General features: G+C 48.2%; 1 protein-coding gene across 1 annotated transcript in view; it reads left to right on the top strand.

Annotated features, from left to right (window-relative positions):
- The window catches only part of LOC119454354 (solute carrier family 22 member 8), a 64,211-nt gene that overhangs the window by 33,280 nt on the left and 8,832 nt on the right, over positions 1-22,099 (top strand). Inside the window, exons 6-7 of the mRNA XM_037716309.1 lie at positions 1,921-2,075; positions 16,064-16,232. Coding sequence (XP_037572237.1) covers positions 1,921-2,075; positions 16,064-16,232 — 324 coding nt within the window. The remainder of the gene's footprint in view (positions 1-1,920; positions 2,076-16,063; positions 16,233-22,099) is intronic.

The following is a 22,099-nucleotide window of genomic DNA, read 5'->3' as shown; positions in this document are numbered from 1 at the left end:
TGTAACGCCCACAGAATCACGATGCTGGAGTGCCGACGTTGGCGTGAAGAAGACGGCTTGCGGGCCATGGGGTGTGACGCTGGTGTGGCAATGGTGGTATGATGACGATGGTGTGACGACCATGGGATGAACACACTGGAGTGACGACGACGGTGGCCCGACGATGGCGCAACAAAGACGGCGGGCCGACCATGGTATCGCTGATGTGGTGATGGTGGTATGACAACGACTGCATGACGCCCATGGGAGGACTTCACTGGAGTGACGATGATGCAAGACGACGATGGTGTCAGGACGATGGCGTGACTACCATGGGATGACAACGTTGCAGTGACGATGATGGTATGACGACGATGGCGTGAACGCGACTGTGCGCTGACCACGGGATGACGACGCTGCAGTGACGACGATGGCTTAGCAGTAACCTCAAGACAATGCCGGAGCAATGCCGATGGTATGACTACGAGTCACGACGACGATTGTGGGACGAAGGGAATGACGGAGCTGGAACGACGACAATGACATGACAACAAAGGCATGATGGCAATCGGATGACGACAGCCGAATCGCGACGACAAAATTAGAACAACGGAATGACCACGACGGCATGACGACAACCCTGTCATAACGACCCGATGATGACATTGGCATGAGGACCATAGGATTATGATGACAAAAGTACGACGATGACTTGAATATTACGACGTCATGGCGACGATATGACAGCGACAGAGAGGAAACGGCGGGAATATGGCGATGACATGGCAGCGAAAGAATGGTCACAATGGCATGAACGCGATGAAATGACGACGAAGGAATGATGACGAAGATGACGTGAGAACTACGGAGTGTTCGTGTTGGATTCATTTATTATCTCATTCTTAACTAAAAAATACAATTTCTTCCCTTATCTACCCACTGCCGCCCCATTCATGGCCAATCATCCGGAGGGGCCAGGGCACCTTAATTAATTCATGATATATCCGGTGTTTCCTTTCACTGTATCCGGTACTAGTATCCGGTACTATTTAAGGTGTTTGCATTATATTGAGTACCCTGGGTTGCCTTAACTCGCATTATATACTTGGTTTGTCCCTCGTCGGTACGTGCCAACAGTTGAAGGCGACAACTACAACAACAATAACAACAACAAATTGGTTTGTTTACACTATATCATGTTTCGGCCAATAGGCCTGCCTTAATCTGCACTATATCAGGTGTTTTTTTGCACTATGTACTGTACCAGCCAACCTTGCAAGAGTGTAGCCAGCAGCCAGCAGGGATGGCAATGCCACGACGGGGACGGCGCCATGACGACATCACGTTCTGTATGACCCACGCTTTCAGCAAGAGTTATTTGGCAGTACAAGAGCCGGCAGTAGCAGAAACATCATCCAGCAGCAGCGGGAATGTCGAAGGAAGAGGCAAAAAAAAAAAAGCTTCGGTTTAAAAATTGCAATACATTAACATTGTGACCTTGTGTACATAAACAGTACACGAGATCACAAGTTACACAGCCATGAATTGTGCGCACAGCCGTTAGCTGCATAGTTTTTAATCAACCGCTGCGCTTAAAATTGCTCTACATTAGATCCCAACATCTCTGTTGGATCTGCATAATATTTCTTGAAAGAAGTGTTTCAAGAGTTCTATATGTACTATAAATGTGGCGGTTATTGAATTTTGTTCATCGTGTTGTGTATTGTTTGGAACGCTGCCTTCGTTTTTGTCGTTGTATACGTGTGCTCGACCAGTTCCTTACAGCCAGCTGCTTGTTTATTTGCTTTCCTTTGGGTGCAAGGACGAATCAAGGGTGCCGCTGTAGTCTCAACCTTTGGGGCTTTCTTGTATCATATATAACAAACTTCTGCTGTTTTGAAATAGTAATAAACTAAGACAGCTGTTTTGTTTGCGTACCAGGGTAGGCCGTGTCCCCGTCATGGCGGCGGTCTACCTGCTATCCGGCGTAGGAGCCGTGGCCACCTACTTCTCAAAAGACTTTTACCTCTTTTTGCTGACGCGCTTCATCCAGGGTGGCGTGCTCCTCTCCATATGCAACATCCCGTTTGTGCTAGGTAAGTACCAGATGAAAAGCACCTTTTATACTCTGGCCACCAAAAGGTTCCCTAGTTTCCTCGCTATTCTCGTGGTTATAGCGAATTAGCGAACCGCGAATATAGCGAATTCTCGTTATATTCGCGGTCGCTATTATCCCAAAGCAATTGCATGGGAATGTAAGTGCAATTTTATTGCGATACCAATTATATGGACACTCCAAGAGTATTTCTGCCGTCGGCGTCGTCGTCGCCGTCGTCGTGAGGTTCCCTATAAAGTCCAACGGCGATAAAATCGTCGCCGCGCGCCGTATGCTGCATGTGCGAGTGAAAGTGCGCGAGGGACGCGCGCTTTCACGGGGAGCGAACGCACGGCAGAGAGCAAACGTAACTTATTCCGTCGCGCGAAAGACCGTGGGGGGACGGGAGGGAAGAAGGGGAGGCGTCGTTTAGCTGCTGCACCAAATGCGTATCTTGCGACCAGGTGCAGAGGGAACTGGCGACCCAATGGCAGCGCGGGAGGGAGGAGTTGTGGCTTCTGCTCTCCGAGTAACCGCGCACTTGTACTTTGCGCGGCGCCTGGCGGTCGCGTGCAGCGTATCTTGAAAGCGATCTGCAACACGGCTCCTACCCTTTCTACGCGCTGTGCTTTCGCCGCTCAGTTTCCGTTGAAGCGATAGACCGCACGAACCTTTGCTCGTTGCTTCTGGCGTGCTTGCTCATGTGGCAATCTGCAAGGCAGCAGTTGCGGTTGCTCAGTGGAACACTGCGCATGCCTCGTCACTTTGTTCCTTCCTTCTCCCCCCACCCCGTTTTTCTATAAGTTAACATGTTTGGAATAAACGCACGTCTTTTGCTGGTCGACGCCTGCCGTTCACTGCGGTGTGGCCTAGCCGCCCGCGTTTGTAACAGCTCATGCAGCGTTTTGACAGCGATTGTGTGCGGATTGAGTGTTATCTATTCATGTTTGATTGTGCGCACTGACACCATGCTTGTTAATTCAGTTAGTAAGCGAATATCTCCAACTTTATACAGCCGATAACATTACTCTCCTTACCCCGTATAGCTCGCTACTAATTTGCTACTAACGCTGTTTTAAGTGTCAGCGCTTCGGACATAACGCTAAGTACTGTCGTGGGGAACAGAGGTGCAAGCGCTGAAGGGGACCTCATGACTTGTGCAAGTAAAGAAAACTTTGTGTGTGCAAACTGTGGCGGTGACCATCATGCTAGCTACGGTCGATGTCCTGCGCGGACAGCTGCTCAGCGAAGGAATGAGATGTTTGTCTTGGGTCCAGAGAATGCAAGTGCACCATCGAACACGAAGAAGACGTCCAGTGCGCCACAACTAAGTGGTTTGGAAATAGAGCACGCATCTTCTTTCCCGCGTCTCACACCGAAAAACGAAGTTATTGAGCCAACGCAAACGGTCACCGCTGCTGAGAAACCTGTTCCAAAAAAAAAGTCCGAAAAGCGCACCAGCGCGGCCGCAGTGAACCGACCTCAAGTACCACTTGGAAGCAGTCAGCAGGAAAACTGCCAGCATGTGATATGCGCTTTGTTCACGGCACTACGTTCGCACGTCGAGAAGATGCCTGCGAGTTGAACGAAGGATATGCTGGAAGCAGTGCTGGCTCTTGAGTCAGTAATATTCTGCTCTATTTCCACATACCCTCAGTAGCATAACGGCAATTTCTCGCCCACTTGGTCCATTGCGTCGTCCAAAAGTGCCCTTAATAATGTAATGGAACTGCGCCGGTATTCTACAGCGTCTGTGTGAACTCAGCCTTTTCCTTCGAGACATACCTATACCAATTCTAGCCCTCTCTGAGGCCGGTCTCCCTAATGGAAGGACAATCCCAGGGTACATCAGACATGTAAATATGAGTATACCGTCATTTGCAAATGGAAGTGCGATGATATACATTAGACGAGAAATACCTCACATTGCCTTACCAGTGCAAGACCTTTGTTCTACCTACTTGGAAGTCGCCGCTGTGCAAGTATGCCTAGGAAACCGAAAACTCAGTGTGGTGTCGGTGTATATACGTCCACGCAGGAAGGTCTCCATGGAGGCGTTTTTAAAGGACCTTTGCATTCGTTGCCCATCTTCTACAATAACCTGTGGCAATTTTAACGAGCATCATTCGCTTTGGGGAGATAAGATTGCAGATTTCCGAGGTAAGGAACTTGTCGCAGCCACGGATGCTGCTGACTTATGTATCGCGAACGGTGGCAAACCGACTTTCTTCAGACCACCAGATTCCGGGAGTGCCATAGACCTCGTGATCCATTCTACAGACCTTTTCGTATCGTCGACAACCGCCCCAGACAGGGTGGGCAGCGACCATTTTCCGACCTTCACCAACATCACCGGATTTCACACGGCTGGTCGACATTACTGTGCTGTGACACGCTGAGACACATACAGAGAAGCTTTTGATGAATCCCCTGGTGAGCTGTTCGCAGATATGCTGCGGAGCAAGATAATGGCTACCTCAATGTTGAACTGCCAGATCATTTTCCTACTCTTGATTTGAAACTAAAGAACCTCTGCGCAGTGCGTTGGAGAGCGGAGCGGAAACTAATGAGAAAAACGGGAAATCCCTCTGCGAAAACTGAATACAACAAGGTAAACGCTGTCATCCGTCGTCACACAAAAAGGTTAAGACAAGTTCAATGGGCTGCTTTCCGTGAGAGTTTACCGGCGTTTACTCCCATGACAAGGATATGGGGAGTAATGAATAGTCTATCCGGAAAGATTCGCCCGCACAGGCCATTCGAAGCACTTGCTTTAAAGCAAAGAAAAGATTTGCAAACCCTTGCAGAAGATTTTAGAGGCCTATACACATCTGGCTGATCAGCAGGAGTATCGAACCCTCTTTTGTCTCAAGCATTCCATACCATGGATATGCCATTCACCTTTCGTGAGTTGGATTTGGCGCTTAGCAAATTAAGAAGACGCTGTGCTGTGGGTCCCGATTCAATCAGCAATCTGATGCTGAAAAATCTGTCACACGAACACACGAGCCCTTCTGAACATATTTAATCACGTCTGGAACACAGGAGAAATCCCAGAAACGTGGAATACAGCATGGGTGGTGCCATTGCTCAAGTCCGGAAAGGATCCTGCGAACCTCGCCTCATATCGGCCAGTATAGCTAACATCGTGCGTATCAAAGTTGATGGAAAGACTAATATGTACGAGATTAACACAGTAGCTTAAGCAAAGGAAATAGACTGCCACCGTGTATGACCGGATTGCGTCCACGGTTGAGTGCCCAGGACAGTGTCTTGGATTTACCAAGCCATATCGAGCACCATCGCGCAGACGGCCTTTCGACACTCGCCATCTTTATAGACGTTGCCAAGGCATATGACTGTGGGCTTCCTACAAGCATCATCAACGGACTCCGAACCGTGGGCGTCTCGGGAAATGCTCTTCGATTCGTCCATGAATTTCTCAGAGATCGATGTGTCCATGTTAAGCTCGGAAGTATAATGAGTGATAAGCGACGAATCTCCCTCGGCGTCCCACAAGGAAGTTTCCTATCTCCCTTGCTTTTTAGCGTTCCCATGGCCAGCCTTCCAGATGCACTGAAAGCAGGTCGGACGGCAGTTAAAATGTCCCTCTACACAGATGACATCTGTATTTGGATCTCGGGGTACCAACACAGAAGTTTGGCCCAGATATCCCAGGGCGCAATCTCCATCATCGAACGCCACTTATCGACACTTGGCCTATCTTTATCAGCGGAAAAATCTGCCTTCATGCTTTTTCCGGGGGTGATACGCAAGTCAACACGCCTGACGCTGAGTATCAGAGGGCATCCACTTCTTCGTGCAACTACCCGCCGTGGTTGCTGAGTGGCTATAGTGTTGGGCTACTGAGCACGAGGTCGCGGGATCGAATCCCGGCCACGGCGCCCGCATTTCGATGGGGGCGAAATGTGAAAACACCCGTGTACTTAGATTTAGGTGCACGTTGAAAAACCCCAGGTGGTCGAAATTTCCGGAGTCCTCCACTACGGCGGGAGTCATAAGCAGATCGTTGTTTTGGCACGTAAAACCCCATGATTTAATTTTCTTTCGTCGTACAACTCATGTTTGATTCCTGGGCGTCACCATCGACAGCAAGCTACTATGGCGTCGTGTGGTCGACAGTGTTGTGGCTGCATCAGTGCAAAAAGTCAACGCACTTCGTCGATTGGCAAGTTTACGTTGTGGAAACAATCCTATGTCCATGCTTAAACTGAACGCTGCACTGATAACAAGCCGCATTCTCTATCAGCTCCCTCTGAAATCACCGTCATCGAGTCAATCCGAGCGCTTGGAGACAGTGCACAGAAAGGGACTTCGCTTTGCGATGGGAGTTCAACAGGCGGCTTCAAACAAGAAAGTCACTAATGAGGCAGAGTCTCTTCCCCTCCGCCTCTTGGCATCTCAGGCCTTGCTGACGCAGCTATTAAGGCTGGGCGAGTGCCGCGCAGGCACGGCGCTTCTCCGGGGGCTAAGAGCAAGAACTCGCTCACATTTCCATGCGGCGCTGAACACTTTCCGATGTTTAGGATTGGAATGGCCTAAACGAAGTCCCCTTGACCCGCCATGGTCTTTTTCGGACGTTACCTGATGATGATGATGATGATTTATTGGCATCCCCTTTGAAACGGGGCGGCGACAAATAGTCACCTAGCCTGCTTGATTTAATCAGGTATACTATACATGTTCTTTATCTAGCATTTTTGTATACCTATCATTATTTTTCTTTTTCAAAAATTTACTTTGTACCGCTGCCTATGATTTTAAGAGATCAGGTCGCATCCATCTTTTCCCTACTTTTTTTCCACCAGTACTCTAATCGTCTCTTGCTGATCTCTACGGCTGATCTGTTTATGTTTCCTTCCACTTTAAACCCAAGCGCTTCTGGGAGTTGCACGTTACCTACGGTTCTCGCTGGGTGGATCCCGTCGCATTCCATTAGGATGTGCTGAGTAGTCTCTGGAGCGATCGTGGAGCTGCGCTCCACGATCGCTCTTCCATCCTTCACCGTGCTCGTTCGCTTTGTTACGAGGGACGCCGCCGCCGCCGCCGCTCGCCGAATAGGTGCCTACGAGCTGTGCTCTAAAAAGGGCGTTTGTGTCGCGGAGCAACAAGAAGCTATTCACTAGCCGACGTATGAAAAGATGCACGAGATGCACGAAATGCCTCCATTCTTTACATTTTTTCAACAAGTTAATGTGGCTGCACCTTTCCCACTGGGACGCCTACAAAAAAGCAGCACAAACATTCTGCAACTTTTAACACGAAAGTGGGCTTCTTCGATTTTCCACTTCTGGCTACCCGCGGGTTGCCAGAGCCAGCCAGCGCGCCTTCGTTTTTTCTCGGGTTGCTCCGCCGACCGCGTGACGCACTTCCGCCGCGCGTTCGTTTTACTCGGGCTGGACGGTTCTGGCTACCCGCGGGCTGCCAGAACCTGCCAGGACGATTTTGTTCTGGCTGCTCTCTGGAAGTTCTCTGGCTAGCAGACGACAAAAAGAGGCGATGAGCGCTCGCCGCCATCTTTGTGGGGACTCGACGGATTGCAGCGCGGGCGCTTGAGGACTTTCACCTCGCTCCTGGCTTGCGTCGAGCGCGCGCCGCCCCGGTTGTTGTGGTTTCGGACTTCGTCTCCCGTACTCGTCGGCGCGGTGCGTGGATCGCTGATTGCGTTGCTTCTAGCGTTATCTTACTAGGGTTCTAACGCACCGTTCCGCCTTGCGAGGCGGTGCCATACGAGCGGCGGGGAACCATTTGAAACTTTCTTTTGTGTGTGTATGTGTGTGTGTGTATGCCGTGAATTCTTCTTCCCCACCGTAAACAGCGCGCGCGGCGCTGTCACCGTGGGCGCTGTCGATTATGCTTGCATCGTATTTTCATCGTGTTCCGCGCAAGTTGTAGACGCTTAATTCCCACACATCGCGGTGCCTTTTCGGTTCATCTTTCTCTAGTGGTATCCCTTTTCACATCGCTCGCGTATATGCGGCGATATAATTTTTCTGCAGATATATAGCGAAGGCGTCGCAGCTAGCCCACGTTCGCTCCGTCTATCCGTCATACGTATGCTTGGGTGGCAGCTCGAAACTGCCGTTGATGTTAAAGGAATGCACTGACATGAGTAGTGGCCACGCGTATATTAGGTTAATTATTGCTCTCATTATAAAGCTTTTCGATGGTCACAGGTGGCGTGCATTTTCATGCGCCAGCCACAGCTCCAGCTCCTTCAGCACAGGAGCTGAATTGAAAGGAGCACTATCAACCGGCCGAAACAAACTTTCTGAAATCGAATTCAAGCATGTCGATCGGCACGAAATTTTACGCGTAATGACGTACCCGCTTTTTCGTGTCTTGTCAAATGACTTCAAATGTCGCCGGTGGCCGACCTCCTCGAGGCATCCCCGAGCGATCGCTTTTTCGCAATTATTTACGTGCGATTTTGCGTCTTGGCATCGGACTCGTCGAAGGCTGTTTGTCACGCTGTGCAAATTGAGATGCCCAGTCGCGCGAAATCTCGCAAAAGTGATGGTTTTCCCGAACACAGCTGTATATTTTCACGGTGGCAACGCAGAAACGGGCCGACTACGCCGCGCGCGCGCCGCCGACGCCGGTCGCTGCCATATTGGTAGCTTATTTACATTTATCCCGCGGCCAGCGCTGTCCCGTCGTTCGATTTTGCAAACTTCGGGCAGCTCCGGGTTGTCTTGGGATTCCAGCTCACGTGACTTCCTATCATAACCGGAACTAGGTGGCTGCCGTCTGGCTGCCAGCGGGCTGCCAGAACTCCGAAAATCGAAGAAGCCCAGTGTTTTATGCCGGGGTCCACCAAGACTTCACTGACGTATTTCCGTCACGGAAATACGTCACACGAACATACACGAACATAATACAAAGAAAGAAACCAGAAGAAAAAGTTCCACAAACATGCAAAATTTGGAAATCGAACCCACGACCTCTCGGTCCGCGACGATAGATCGCCGAGCGTTTAACCCATTGCGCCACAAACGCATCTGCAGAGAGCTACACAGACGCGCCTTATATATCTAACACTCCTCCGTGTACCCGCGCTCTTGCTCGGGGCGGTGCCGCCGCCTACGAGCAGAAAAGAGAAGTACTGCATTATGACACTAACGCGCACCGACAGTGAACGCTTCGGTGGTCTCTACACTACGACGCCTCGATGCCAGCATTCGAAGGGACGCTGGCATCAAGAAGCACTACCAACGCGTTCTCGCAGAAGCGCTACTAGGTGGCGTTCACCGTACTCAGCACAGCGGAGCGTGGCCTCTGCAATTAGCTCTGAAAATGTTTCTGAAGTTGATCGCGGAGGCTGCAATTACGACGCGCTGTACGCGCTGATTTGACTCGGTGACGATTCAGTTACGTGCTTTGTCTTGCGCGTTGTATTAGTGTGTCAGTTACGTGCTCGTCTTTCGCGTTGTGCTAGCGTGGGCAGCGTAGTGCAGCTTCCATATGCACGACGGTTGCTCATGGTCATCGACGTTGGTAGTCGTGATGGAGGAGACGTGCCACCAGGCGTCAGCGTGGGTGCATCAACGCCTAAGGGCGCTTTAGCCACAAAACACCAATAGACATTATATATCAATGTGCAATAAACATTACACTACTTCTGTGAAGACACGTTTCACTTTCGTGTTCTATACCGATTCCTATATAAGAGGGATCAACCACATTTTTTACGTTCGTCCGCGAACAGTGTAGCAGTCACGTCATGTACCGCAGCTTTCTAATAAGAAACAAAACGGAAGGAAACATTGCAAATTGTCCCCCCGCTGAAAAGAGACAAGTTGGCTCCGTTCCACCTATCCACCTTAATTGGTAGGTGTTTCATGCACTTTCTGTTTCAAATACACCTTAATATTTTCATAGCAATCTAATGGCACACCAAAATACTTTACACAATTTATCATCTACCAAACCTTCGCGTAGGTGTCTGGGGCCGATATCCATTCTGCGTGCCAAAACACATGGCACTTTCCCCAATTTGAAGGACTGCTTGTAATTTAACCAGAATGATTGACAATGCATATTGCTTCATTGATAATTTGCCTGTCCGTGCAACACAAGGCGATATCATCCGCATAGGCCAAGGTATTTACTTATGACTAATTTAAATTAAAGCCACGAACAGCTTTATTTCCAATAATTTACAAGCACATGTTGTCATATAGAAACAAAGCAGCAATGGGCATAGGTCGCAGTACTGAGGCACAGAACACTGCACTTTATCTGGGGCTCCCAATGTTTTACTAGCATTTATTCGTGGTGCGCTTGAGGTTAATGATTTGGCCTGTACGGTAAGTGAACGTCCGTATCGCATGATGTTAGAACTTGCATAGCAACAAAATAAACTCAATTGTACGTATCGTTTTTAGGCTTGTACCACCTAATTGACTAAAGTTTTGCTTGACCCACATTTCAACATGTGTGTTGGATCTTATCAATATTCTAATATCTGCATGGCCTCACGAAAATTTGTGAATAATGTGCATGTGTATATATGCGTGTGTCGTGAATGAGCCGTTGTGTGTTTGTGAGGTCACCGTGTAAATTCCGTCCTCACCAAACACCTGCAGTAGCGTGCAACACCATTTGCCAGGCTAACGGGTCCAGCTCCTTAATGAAGTCAGCTCATCTCTCAATGCCAAAGCGAACGGCCTCCATTTCATAAGTTCAAATCCAAAACGCTGCAAAATTAGCATAATTTACTGAAGCCGAAGTAGCGTAATAAACTTCACTTTGTCATGTTAATTTGCCGTGAGTTAAACGACACCTCGTATAGATTGCCAACGTAAACCTGGGCGTTTCTTTTCGACGACGCCTTTCGTCATATGGAAGCTATACTTTCTAAGAAATAATTTTGCAGGGAAGACACTGCGCTTTGGCAAGCACGCCAAAAAAAGAAAGAAAGGCATATGATAGAAAAATGAAAATGAATCATTTTGAGTACAATTTGTGCGCGGTGTGCGGAAAAATGGGCAAAAATAAATGTGACAAGTATGACAAAGAAAAATTATGGCAGAAACCATCTCACGATGAGTGTCGACCGTAATACGATTAGCATTAAACCAATATAGCGACGCACTATATCGCTGAAGTCACGTTAACCTTAAAATCTGTAATGGCCATTCTGAAACATCCGTTGCTTCGGCTATACACGCGACATGTAGTGTCACAGGCATCGACCCACATTGATATTTCACTCGCTTGCTAAGGCCACCCTTAAGCACGACGACCAGCAGTGACGGTGATGGAACGACGAAGAGGGAATGACGTCGATGGCACGATAAAGGGGGTATGACGACAACGGCGTGACGATAACGAGTTGACGATTCTGAAGTGATAACTATGGCATAACGACAACAACAACGTGACAATGACGGCATGAGGACAGTGGAGATGGCGACGAGTGCGGAATGGCGATGGACTTGGTGTGACGACAACCGGATGACGAAGCGAGTCTAATGACGATGGCACGACCACGATGGCATGACGTTGATGATATGACACCGGTGTAAGGACAATATGACGGCGACGAGTGTATTACGACGATAGCGTGACCACGACTGCATTACGAAGACTGCATGATGACTATGGCGAGACAATGACAGCATGGCGAGAGTCAAAATACGAAGCTTGGAGTTATGACCATGGAACGATCACGACGGCCACACGGCGATGGTATGACAACCAATGCACGACGACTGTCCGATGAGGATGGCGGGACGACGACGGCATGACGAGAGGCTTCACAAAGCCTGAATGAAGAAATGCAATGACCAAAATGGCATCACGATCACGAACACCTACGTAGTGGCCCAAGATACTAGACAACTTGGGTCCCTCAGTCGGGGTTAGAAAGCGCGACGATGACGGGATGGCGAAAGTCTGATGAAGAAGCTGGAATGCATGGAGGAAGGAAAAATATAGGAGGGAGCATTACGTCACGCAGCCCGCCTTGGCAAGCGAACGCTTCGTGTAGCCAGCAATGGTGGCCCAACACGTGACCTCTTGCGTCGAGATCACGGAGAATCGAGATTTGCCGAGATCTTTAGTTACCGGTAGTTTTTATTCGATGCGCTCTGGGCCTGCAGCTGCTAACATGGAGGAAGGAAAAAAGATTTTTCCTGGTTGTTTCCCCTTGATTTTGTTTTTGTTTATTTCAAGCGTTTCAAAAGGTTTCGATGAGTATTGCAAAAAATAAATCAACCGGGAGTACTAAAAGCTACCGCGCGCTCTGGCGTAGCCTCCGCGCTCGGATGTTTTCACCACGTGTTTGGCTACCACGGCAGGCGTCAATCGCGTTGCGGTAGGCTCCCTCCTATTGACCCTTTTCGCGGAGCAGTTTGCTCTCGAGAAACGAGATGGCGCTTTCGGCGGCGCGCCATACGTTGCCTCAGTGAAAGCGCACGAATACGAAATCATCACCGCTTCTGCCACGTTTCTGTGCCATCAGCTGTCGGAAATGCAACTGGGTTTTCGCTCACGCACTGTGCTCCATTCATGCTGGAAAATGCGGAGTGGTGGATTGAAGACGTGCAGTAGTTCGTTGCAAAAGTATTGACTGGCATATTAAGGAATAGAATGAATACGTGTCACCAAGTTAACGGACTGTTGCTATGTGCTTGCTATATATGGACAGCCTCTGTTGCCGGCCCTTCTTAGTGTACGACTTTCTGCGTATATAAAAAAGTCACTTATCCGCTAGCGTTGTATCACTAACCTCCAAAGACTTCAACCCTGGGACGTCGGCAAGAGAGTACCCCTCGTTAAACAATGACAAATGGTGTAGCGCCGCTTCCTGGTATATAATGTTTCGCTCACGTTATCTACACACATCTACCCCTACTCGCACGGAAACTTGCGCACACTCTATCGCCAACGTATTAAGAATGTGTGAATGGGCGCACATTTGAATCAGTGTGCCAAAGCGTGGGTGACCGACTACACCGACAGCACACGAATGGATGAAGGTGAATGTTTCGTGACAGTCCACAGGAGTAAGCGAGTTACTAGCGATAATAAATATTTGCTATATGCTATTACGAAGTACAGAACAGCTACGTTCCAAGCCTAGTGTGCAGCAAGAACAAATCTATTGCAACTAGCACACCAGCGAGCGATTAGGCAGAAAATAATCAGATAGTGACCGCACCGACGAACTTCACTCAGTCAGAAACGTGACAAGCCACTGCTTCAATGTATTTTAATCAGATAGTGACCGCACCGACGAACTTCACTCAGTCAGAAAACGTGACAAGCCACTGCTTCAATGTATTTTCCATTAAGTAACAAAAAAAAAAAAAACACTGATCCTGGTTCAATTCATAAGCGGAACGCTTGGATGCTTGGAATACATATTTCGCCACACTTTTAGAACAAGCACCATATACGCTGCTCGCGCCGTTCGAACAAATCTTAATGAGCTCCAAAGCGCTTTTGCATGTCCTGTGAAGCTCTGGCCAAAGCTTCGTGTCGTCCACCCAGTCAGCGTCTGCGATAGCTCCCAAAAACAGAGGTTTATTGAGCCGCGCCGGGCGTCATACACATCCATTGTTTATACACCTCCTTGTTTAAGGAGGCAACGGAGGCAGTTGAGGCAAGCAATGGACGCGTCACCGCTTGATCAAACATGGCAGCGCCCACGGTATCGCCGCGAAAAGGGTCAATATTTTTCCTTTCTCCATGCTGGAATGACGACGATGGAATGACCATGATGGCGTCACGAGCACGAGCACGTACGTAGTGGCCCAAGCTGGCAGACAACTTGGGCCACTGGGTCAGCGTATATACATATATATATATATATATATATATATATATATATATATATATATATATATATATAGGCTCAAAAGTATGAATTTGAGAAATAATGCTAATCGTATCAAAATCGAAAAATCTTGCGGAGCCTTCAAAGCAGCATTTGGCGGGGTTCGTGCAGCTGCGGTAGAAGTCAATAAACATGGAACAGAAGAGTTCTGATGCGCAGCATTATTTATGTTGTTAAAGCTAAGCTTTCTATGTGAACCGGCGCCCATCGTTTTCTGATCATGGCTGCTGTTTCTGTCTTGCTGAATAACTCACGCACATACATATAATCAATCAGCTTATATGTTGCTTCATCGGGACTACCCCTACAGATGTGCCGATGGCTGGCTTTTTTCTCTACGGAAATACACCTTGCAACAACACATGACAACTAAACATCCCGCAGATAGCGTGATGAAACGTTGGCTGTATTTAATGGGCATTCTTTGGAAGAAGCAACAAGGGAGCTATCGCAACTCGCAAATTTTAGTCTTGTAACGCTGCAGGCCTCTGCACTATGCGACTCTGCACGCTGGGTACATATGCTCAGCTGTTTTTAGAGACGCCTCTAGAGTCTGTAAAGGCAGCACGTTTATCTAGGTCAATTACTCACAAGGGACCCCGATTATAAGAAAGAAATTTACAGAAGAATAAAATTTGGCTGGAGTGCATGCGGCAGGCATTGTCGAATCCTTACTGGGAGCTTACCATTGTCATTGAAAAGAAAAGTGTACAATCATTGCATTCTACCGGTGCTAACATATGGGGCAGAAATTTGGAGGTTAACAAAGAAGCTCGAGAACAAGTTAAAGACCGCACAAAGAGCGATGGAACGAAAAATCTTAGGACTAACGTTAAGAGACAGGAAGAGAGCGGTGTGGATCAGAGAACAAACGGGGATAGCCGATATTCTAGTTGACATTAAGAGTAAAAAATGGAGCTGGGCAGGCTGTGTAATGCGCAGGATGGATAACCGGTGGACCATTAGAGTTACAGAGTGAATACCAAGAGAAGGGAAGCGCAGTCGAGGACGGCAGAAAACCAGGTGGGATGATGAAGTTAGAAAATTTGCAGGTGCAAGTTGGAATCGGCTAGCGCAAGACAGGGGTAATTGGAGATCACAGGGAAAGGCCTTCGTCCTGCAGTGGACACAAATAACGGCTGATGATGATGATGAATGCAATTACGACATGGGAGCAATGTGGGAACAAGTAGCCGAACAGAATGTCGTAGTTACAACGGACGTCGGCATGCGTAGGGACGGAATTTGTTTTGAACACCAACGTCACGCAGCATACGTTATCGAGGCAAAGCACATGGCATTGCGTGATGACAACTGCGTCGTTTCCACGCTTGATCAGAATTGGCAGGTGCGGGTTTGTGATGGCCAAATTAATATCGCAAATAACGCCTGCTATGCAAACTTATTCATTGGCATATACGCCCGGTTATTGATGCCACCTTAATCTGGAATTTGTGAAGCTCGTCCAACGCGCTTCCTCAGGTCATGTCGACAGGGAGGAGATTCTTTCGCGTACATAATCGGACCTAATTTTATTCGGCGCAATACTCTCGAGGCTCACGGAGAGAGCTTGCCTGTTAAGGGCTTAAAAGGCTGAGCACAAACACGCCGGGACAAAGAAGTCCTTGGGTGGTGGACAGGATAGCTGGACGGCTACCGTTCGAGGTTTGTCTTTAAAGTTAAAGTAATCATTGGTGATGTATCGTTGATTATCCTTATTTTGATATTCCTGTTCTCACTGGAACTACTCTGCAGGTCAGCATTAGGTGCCATATGAGCAGGTTCAATCGGTCAGACAGCACTGAAAAAAAAAAGAAAAGAAACGAAGCCCGTTATAGTATGCGAAGAAAGCTCTGCCGTTGGAACGTCTAATCATGCGCAGACCCCTAAGGGAGCAGCGTATGTGCGGCACTTCTGCCGAGAATACTTGATGTATTTCTAGCATCTCTGCAGTGAGAACTGGTTGGCGCAACCTCACTACCACAGATTCGCTGCAGCTACCGTAGTGTAAAGCGCCTTGGATGCGTCACCTAGGTGCAGGCAGTGTACTCTACTAAGCAACGCGCGTAGTCGTAAGGTTCCCTTCATCCATGTCTCACGATGTTTCGCCCTTGCCCGCGCAGCGCTGGAGTACATGCCCGCCAAGAAACGCATGCTCATGCTGGGTGCCTTTAAGTTCGTCTACCCTCTCGTGGGCGCGACAATGCCCTGGGTGGCATACGCGCTCGCCCACTGGCGCCTGCTGAACGCCGTCATCGTGATCCCCTGCCTCGTCGCAGCCGTCGTGTCACCGTAAGTCCCGGCACTGCACTTTGTAGAGAAAGTTACGTAAGTTTGTCCCAAATGCGCTAGAGATTCTATTGAAGGAAATTTAAGGTCGTAGGATGAAGCTTGTTGCATTTTAATGAGCTAGAGATGGTCAGGTTTATTATGTTTCAGTAAAGAGTGACGGAGAGTGTGCGAAAAGAAGCGACAGTCTTCAGGACAATATTCTCCCTCCGAAGAAACAGAGGAAGGATACAAATGTCGCACAGGTATTCGAGTAGTATTACTAACCGACAAAGCACGATTACTCAAGCATTTAAATTACTTTCCGCGTGCGTACCGTTATTAAATAAGTTATTTCGACTGGTGCATTCTGGTGAGTCCTCATATTTACATAATAAATAATATATACTGATTGGACCATAAGTCATGTCACTTTTTCGTAAAAATATTTCAATTAGCGTCTTAAAGCATATGAACAATTTATTTAAGTGGCTGCACGCGTTACAAGAATCCAACAACGATTGCTTCTTAATTGTTGACGCTAATTTGTGTGTAGGACTTTTCAAAGGCCCTCGCAAACGTTGTAACAATTTTTCGTAAGCTGTAAGTTCAACATGAAATGTGTCTGCTTCAGGGGCGGAATTCACTAAGCCTCGCTCTTCGTACGCAATTTATTAGCCAAAACGTTGTTACGCTGAGATAAGGGTGAACCTGAAGTGGCAGCGCATTTAAGTTACAGCGTGTGTGAGAGCGAGAAGCTCGAAGCGAAGCTCGGTTTAAACGACAAGGCATGGAAGAAGCGCGGACAACTGATAGCATGATCGCACATCATACATCTGTAGTTGAGGCTGTATTCCTACGGCAAATCACTACACACCCCTATTTAACAGCTTCCTTTTCCGGGCGTCTGATACAGCGCCGACAAGCGCAACCGCGCTCGCCCGTTCGCCGTACCTTCGTGAAAAGAATGGCAGGGGAAGTGTCACGCATTCTTCTCACATTTCTGCGAACGCCAGGACTCTGATGGACACATGGTGGCCTATTTTGGCGCAGAAGCAATTGCCGGCCAGGTCTGCCAGGCTAACCCCGCCTGTAGCAACATCAGCGACATGTTGCAAAGCGACTGAATGTCTATTTCATTGCTAATTACAGAACGAAAAAAAAAAGAAAACTGCATTATATGTAATTCATATCGCCTCATGGCAAGGTGACCAGCACCCGCATGCTCACCGGTATTATATGTGATCTGAAGAAATTGCGGTCACTGACCAAGCCAATGGTGAAAATAACACACAGACGTTTCGGGACCCGTACGGGTTCTTTGATCACACTAAACTGATCCTTGATTGCACTAAACTGATCCTTGATCACACGAAACGTCTCTGTGTTATTTTCACCATTGACTTGGTGAATGACCGCAATTTCTTCGTCATCATGTTACCTGACCAGACGAACTTTCGTCGTACTCTTGACTATATATGTTATCGCGCTGCACATGCTTGCTGGTGCGATTCTAATGCACCGCATAGCCTCAGTATCAGATCCTTAGTCAGCTGGTACCGTCTAAGGGGCTGGTCGACGATGTCGTCGAGCGTCAACCGACGACGAATTACACGCGCTCCCTTCGCATATGAGTCCTATCGAGAGCACGGAGAGCTATGAAAGCAGCCCTAAACGAGAAATGCATAAAGAAGCCGGGGCTACAAACACTCCCAAATTATGACGGAAAACTTCACGACATAACATCCGCACGTGAAAGTTTCGCTGCCTATCACACTTAAACGTCATACCAGCGTTCATCACTTCTTGACCGATGAAACGCCTGTTTGATGGGTCTTTAAGTTGATCTCAAGCTTCATTGTTAACCTTGTAAATTTCTGCCCCATATGACAGTGCTTGAAGGATCGAATGATTGCACTCTTTTCAACGACTGCCGTGAGCTCTCGGTCATGATTTCGTAATGCTGGCCGTTTGCACACGGACCCATTTTCTTCTGTAAATTTCCTTCTCATGATCAGGGCTCCCTGTGAGTAATTGAGCCAGATAAACTTACTCCTGCACACACTGTAGAGGCTGACTGCAGATCATGACCCGCCACGGTGGCTTAGCGGCTATGATGTTGCGCTTCTAATCACGAGGTCGCGGGATCAAATACCGGCCACGGCGGTCGCGTTTCGATGGGGTGAAACTCAAAAATGCCCGTGTCCCGTGGATTGGGGTCACGTGAAGGGTCCCTTGGGGGTCAAAGTTAATCCGGAGTCCCACACTACGGCGTACCTCATAATCAAATCAAGGTTTTGGCACGTAAAACTCCCTGCCGATCATGAATTCTTGTTCGCTTCACAGGTTATTCAACGTTACCTTTGTCTTCTGCATATAAATCTTCAACTTACTCTTACACTTTCTCGGTTAAGGTCCTCGATCTGTTGTTGCAATTTAGCCCCAGCGTTGCTGAACAGGACACTGTTGTCGGGAGCCTGAATGTTGTTGAGAGATTCGCCGTTGATCGGCGTTCCCAGTCCCACCGCTTGAATATTTCTTCTAAGCATGCAGTGAATATCATTGGAGAGAGAGTGTCTCCTTTCCTGACCACAATCTCGATAAGTACTTTTCCACTTTTCTTGTAGATAATTAAAACATGTGACGCCGGAACTATCAATGAAGCAGAGTCGAAGCCTGGGAAGTTGCGGATACGTGCGTTGTGGCTGAACCTAAATGTGGTAGTTACACATGAATGCAAGAATTTTTGAGTTGTCAGCCGAATGCTGCAAGCACCACGGCCTCGATGTTAATTTAATTAAGTCCTTCAATACAATCCACATGTGCATTTACAACGACAGTTACACATAAAAGTCGTAGCTTTGTCCAAACGCACTGAATTAAGTGATCGAACTATGCGCCGCCAGAGTGCACACAAGACAGCATAATTCGAGCGACGCAAATGCTGATCTTGCTGATACGGCACGCTTTAGTGACTACGCTTAGCGTCGTGTGTGCTTCACATTGTTCTCGTCGCCATACCAGGCAATGGTGTTCGTTTTACAGCGAAGCGGTCTATGGCTAGGATCCGGGATTTTATGGCATCCGCGCGGAAAAACTCTCCCCTAAAAAGTGAGGGTGAAAGAGCCAACAACAAAAGCAAGCGCATATCTCCGCTCGCATTGAAGCTCGGTTTAACGGCCACCTGTGTCTAAAACGACGTCGCTGTGAATGTATGACGTAGTGCGTGACGTAGTGTGCGCCTGATAAAGCGACCAAGGGGAAAGAGTAGGCGCCCCTCAGCGCAACCGCGCGAACACGTTCGTCGTCTGCTTCCATAGCTGGATCCGCTGTCGCTCATCATTCGAGAGTAGAATTTCTGTCGTCGTAATGGGGAGGCCGCGTTTACGGGGGTATGACCCATTGCTTAAGGGGGTATGTCCGTCTTACGTGATGGACAGATTAAATAACAGAGGTGATAGGCGAATGTGTGTGTGCGTACTTATCCTGACGATGACCACGGATCAGGACAATAAATATGTTCGTACCTTTGTTCAAAATTCTGTGTCACCTCTGTGTCGTGCGCTAAAATGCTTCGCTGGTAATCCACTTTCACAGAGTGGAATGGCTCATGATTTTTTTTCTTCGTGTCGTCTTGTTAACCTGACTACTGCGCAGCAAGCGCGGGGCACGGTATGACCGTCGCCGTCTGGAAGAAATTTGTTGCGCTAAATTCACAAGCGGGGGAGCTATGAAGGGTTTCTTAAGTGAGATGAGGAAAAGATAAAAAAGAATATCGCACGAAGCGACTGAACGACGTGAGTGACGTCATTTCACCCAGGACTGATGTTAGTCTGTAGTTTAGAATAAGCATCTCCAGCCAGTCATAAGACGACGATAGTTGTCGTCTGCTGTCGCTTTTATTTGTCGTCTGGTCTTCCCATGACCTGTTGCCTGTTGCTGGCATTGCGCATGCAAAACAAGAACCTAGCGGCGTGTTTATGAGCGTTACGGTGTGCGCTTTTTACGCGTGAGCGAATATGCCCCCACATGGGCCCACTTTGAAGATTATCGATGCGGGTGTATGAAGCTCGGCGATAAAAGTTGGCACAGCGCCAAAAACGAGGTCAGCGGCGCAGCAGAACATCTATCTTAGGACATGGTCATGGCGTATGATGGATGACCCATAATTATAGGCACACGGATCTTCAGATGACGTCACTGACACATCTGGCGCAGTGCCAACTCGCACAGGTAGTGCGGCGCGGCGAGAATGGCTTCAGTGTCCGCCATAACTCGGCAGTCGAAGGGGGCACATAGTTCTGTACCGAAGCTTGGAAAGAACAGCCTGTGCTTCATCGCTGTAATGTAGTATGGACGGAGTGGGTCCTTCTCGTGGTCTTGTAGGCAAACAATAAGATAAACAATTAGATAAGCAATAAGAGAATAATCAGACAAAAAATGAAGGTAGAAATTTGAGAAAGTACGCCCACGCGAAATACGGTTTCACTTCGTCAAACGAGGGTTGTTTTGCCATCATCACTCTTATTTGCGAAGTCCTCGTGATTTTCGTATCAACGGTGGAACGTGATTTTATTCGCAGCCCTTTGAGCGAGAGAAAGCTCAAACTTGAAAAAAAAAACATTCACCGACAATTATCATCATTTTCATCAGCCTATATTTATGTCCACTGCCGGACTGACAATTATGCTACTGTAATGTGAAATTTGAGCACAACTGTAGACGTATTTTCATTTCGCGATATATTGGCTGGCGCGGACAATCTGTCTCGTTCGGCATGTTGCAAAGGGAGTGAAGTGTGGCGCGACTGACTCGCTAATCGGGAGATCGCGAGAGCCAGCGCGTGGGTGACGCGTGGGCGCGATTCACGGCAGCCGCCGCCGACAAATCTACCAGACGACGCGCGCTACTCTGGCGCCATCTCGTAGCTATCGCCTCCGCACTACGCTTTTCTTCTCACGCTTTCGCCATACCCTCCTCCGTTTTCCGCCTCATGGTTCCGCTGCACTCTCCTCTCCGATTTCCTTCTCGCGTCTTTAATCCCCAGCTGCGATCCGCGTTCGCTTTCAGCTTTCGCTGTGCTTGTTCGCTTGGTAACTCGGCCGACACCGACGCTTGCCGCCGGAACGGGAGTCGAAGTGCTCAAATTACATCAATGACTAACTTGACGGTTATCAGGGACGGACACTGCACTTTTATTTGCTGCCAGCCAATAGAGTGCCATGGCGCGTACGAAAAGTCAGGCTATTGCGAAAAGAATACAGCCTATCATGTGTTAGGTAGAAGTTCGCAGCACAGCATTATGTTACTGCCTTCCACAGCGCAGCACGCCCAATACAGTTATGCACTCAAACTGCTCAATGCACTTATAGATGACAACTCAGAGCGCACCACAAAGATATAAGCACGCGACATCCTCGGCTATCAGTTGTGACCTCTGGCCAATCGGCCGCAAACGAGCCTCCTAACACTCACGCTCGTCAGCTCGAGTGACAAAGATAGACATAATTATGTTTGTGAGGCAGCTCCCCCTCTCTCTCTTTTTACGTCGGCAGCTGCGATGGCTGTTTAGGTTTTCTGACGCTTGCTATTGACGCAAGTACTGAAGTTCGCACCTATGCTACATTTACATACACTCCTTTTTCACAGCGAATCTGTCTATGGCTAGGGTTCCATGAATTTTTCGTTTCCGTCAACAGATCTGCGTGTGCGAAAACTCAGCTCCTGAATTTGATGCAAAATAGTTTCATTCTAGCATAAGGTTATACGTCTCATCACTTGGATATGAATTTTCAATAGATGAGTTATCAATAGGCACCATTTTCACAATCAGCAGACTCTCAGGAAGATATTGAGGGTTTTTCAAAGATTTGCCGCTGTGCGGCTCGCGT

This window comes from Dermacentor silvarum, chromosome 5 (genome assembly GCF_013339745.2).
Source record: "Dermacentor silvarum isolate Dsil-2018 chromosome 5, BIME_Dsil_1.4, whole genome shotgun sequence".
NCBI classification, from domain to species: Eukaryota; Metazoa; Arthropoda; class Arachnida; order Ixodida; family Ixodidae; genus Dermacentor; species Dermacentor silvarum.
The sequence above is the reverse complement of the archived record's forward strand: the minus strand, read 5'-3'. Positions and strand labels throughout refer to the sequence as shown.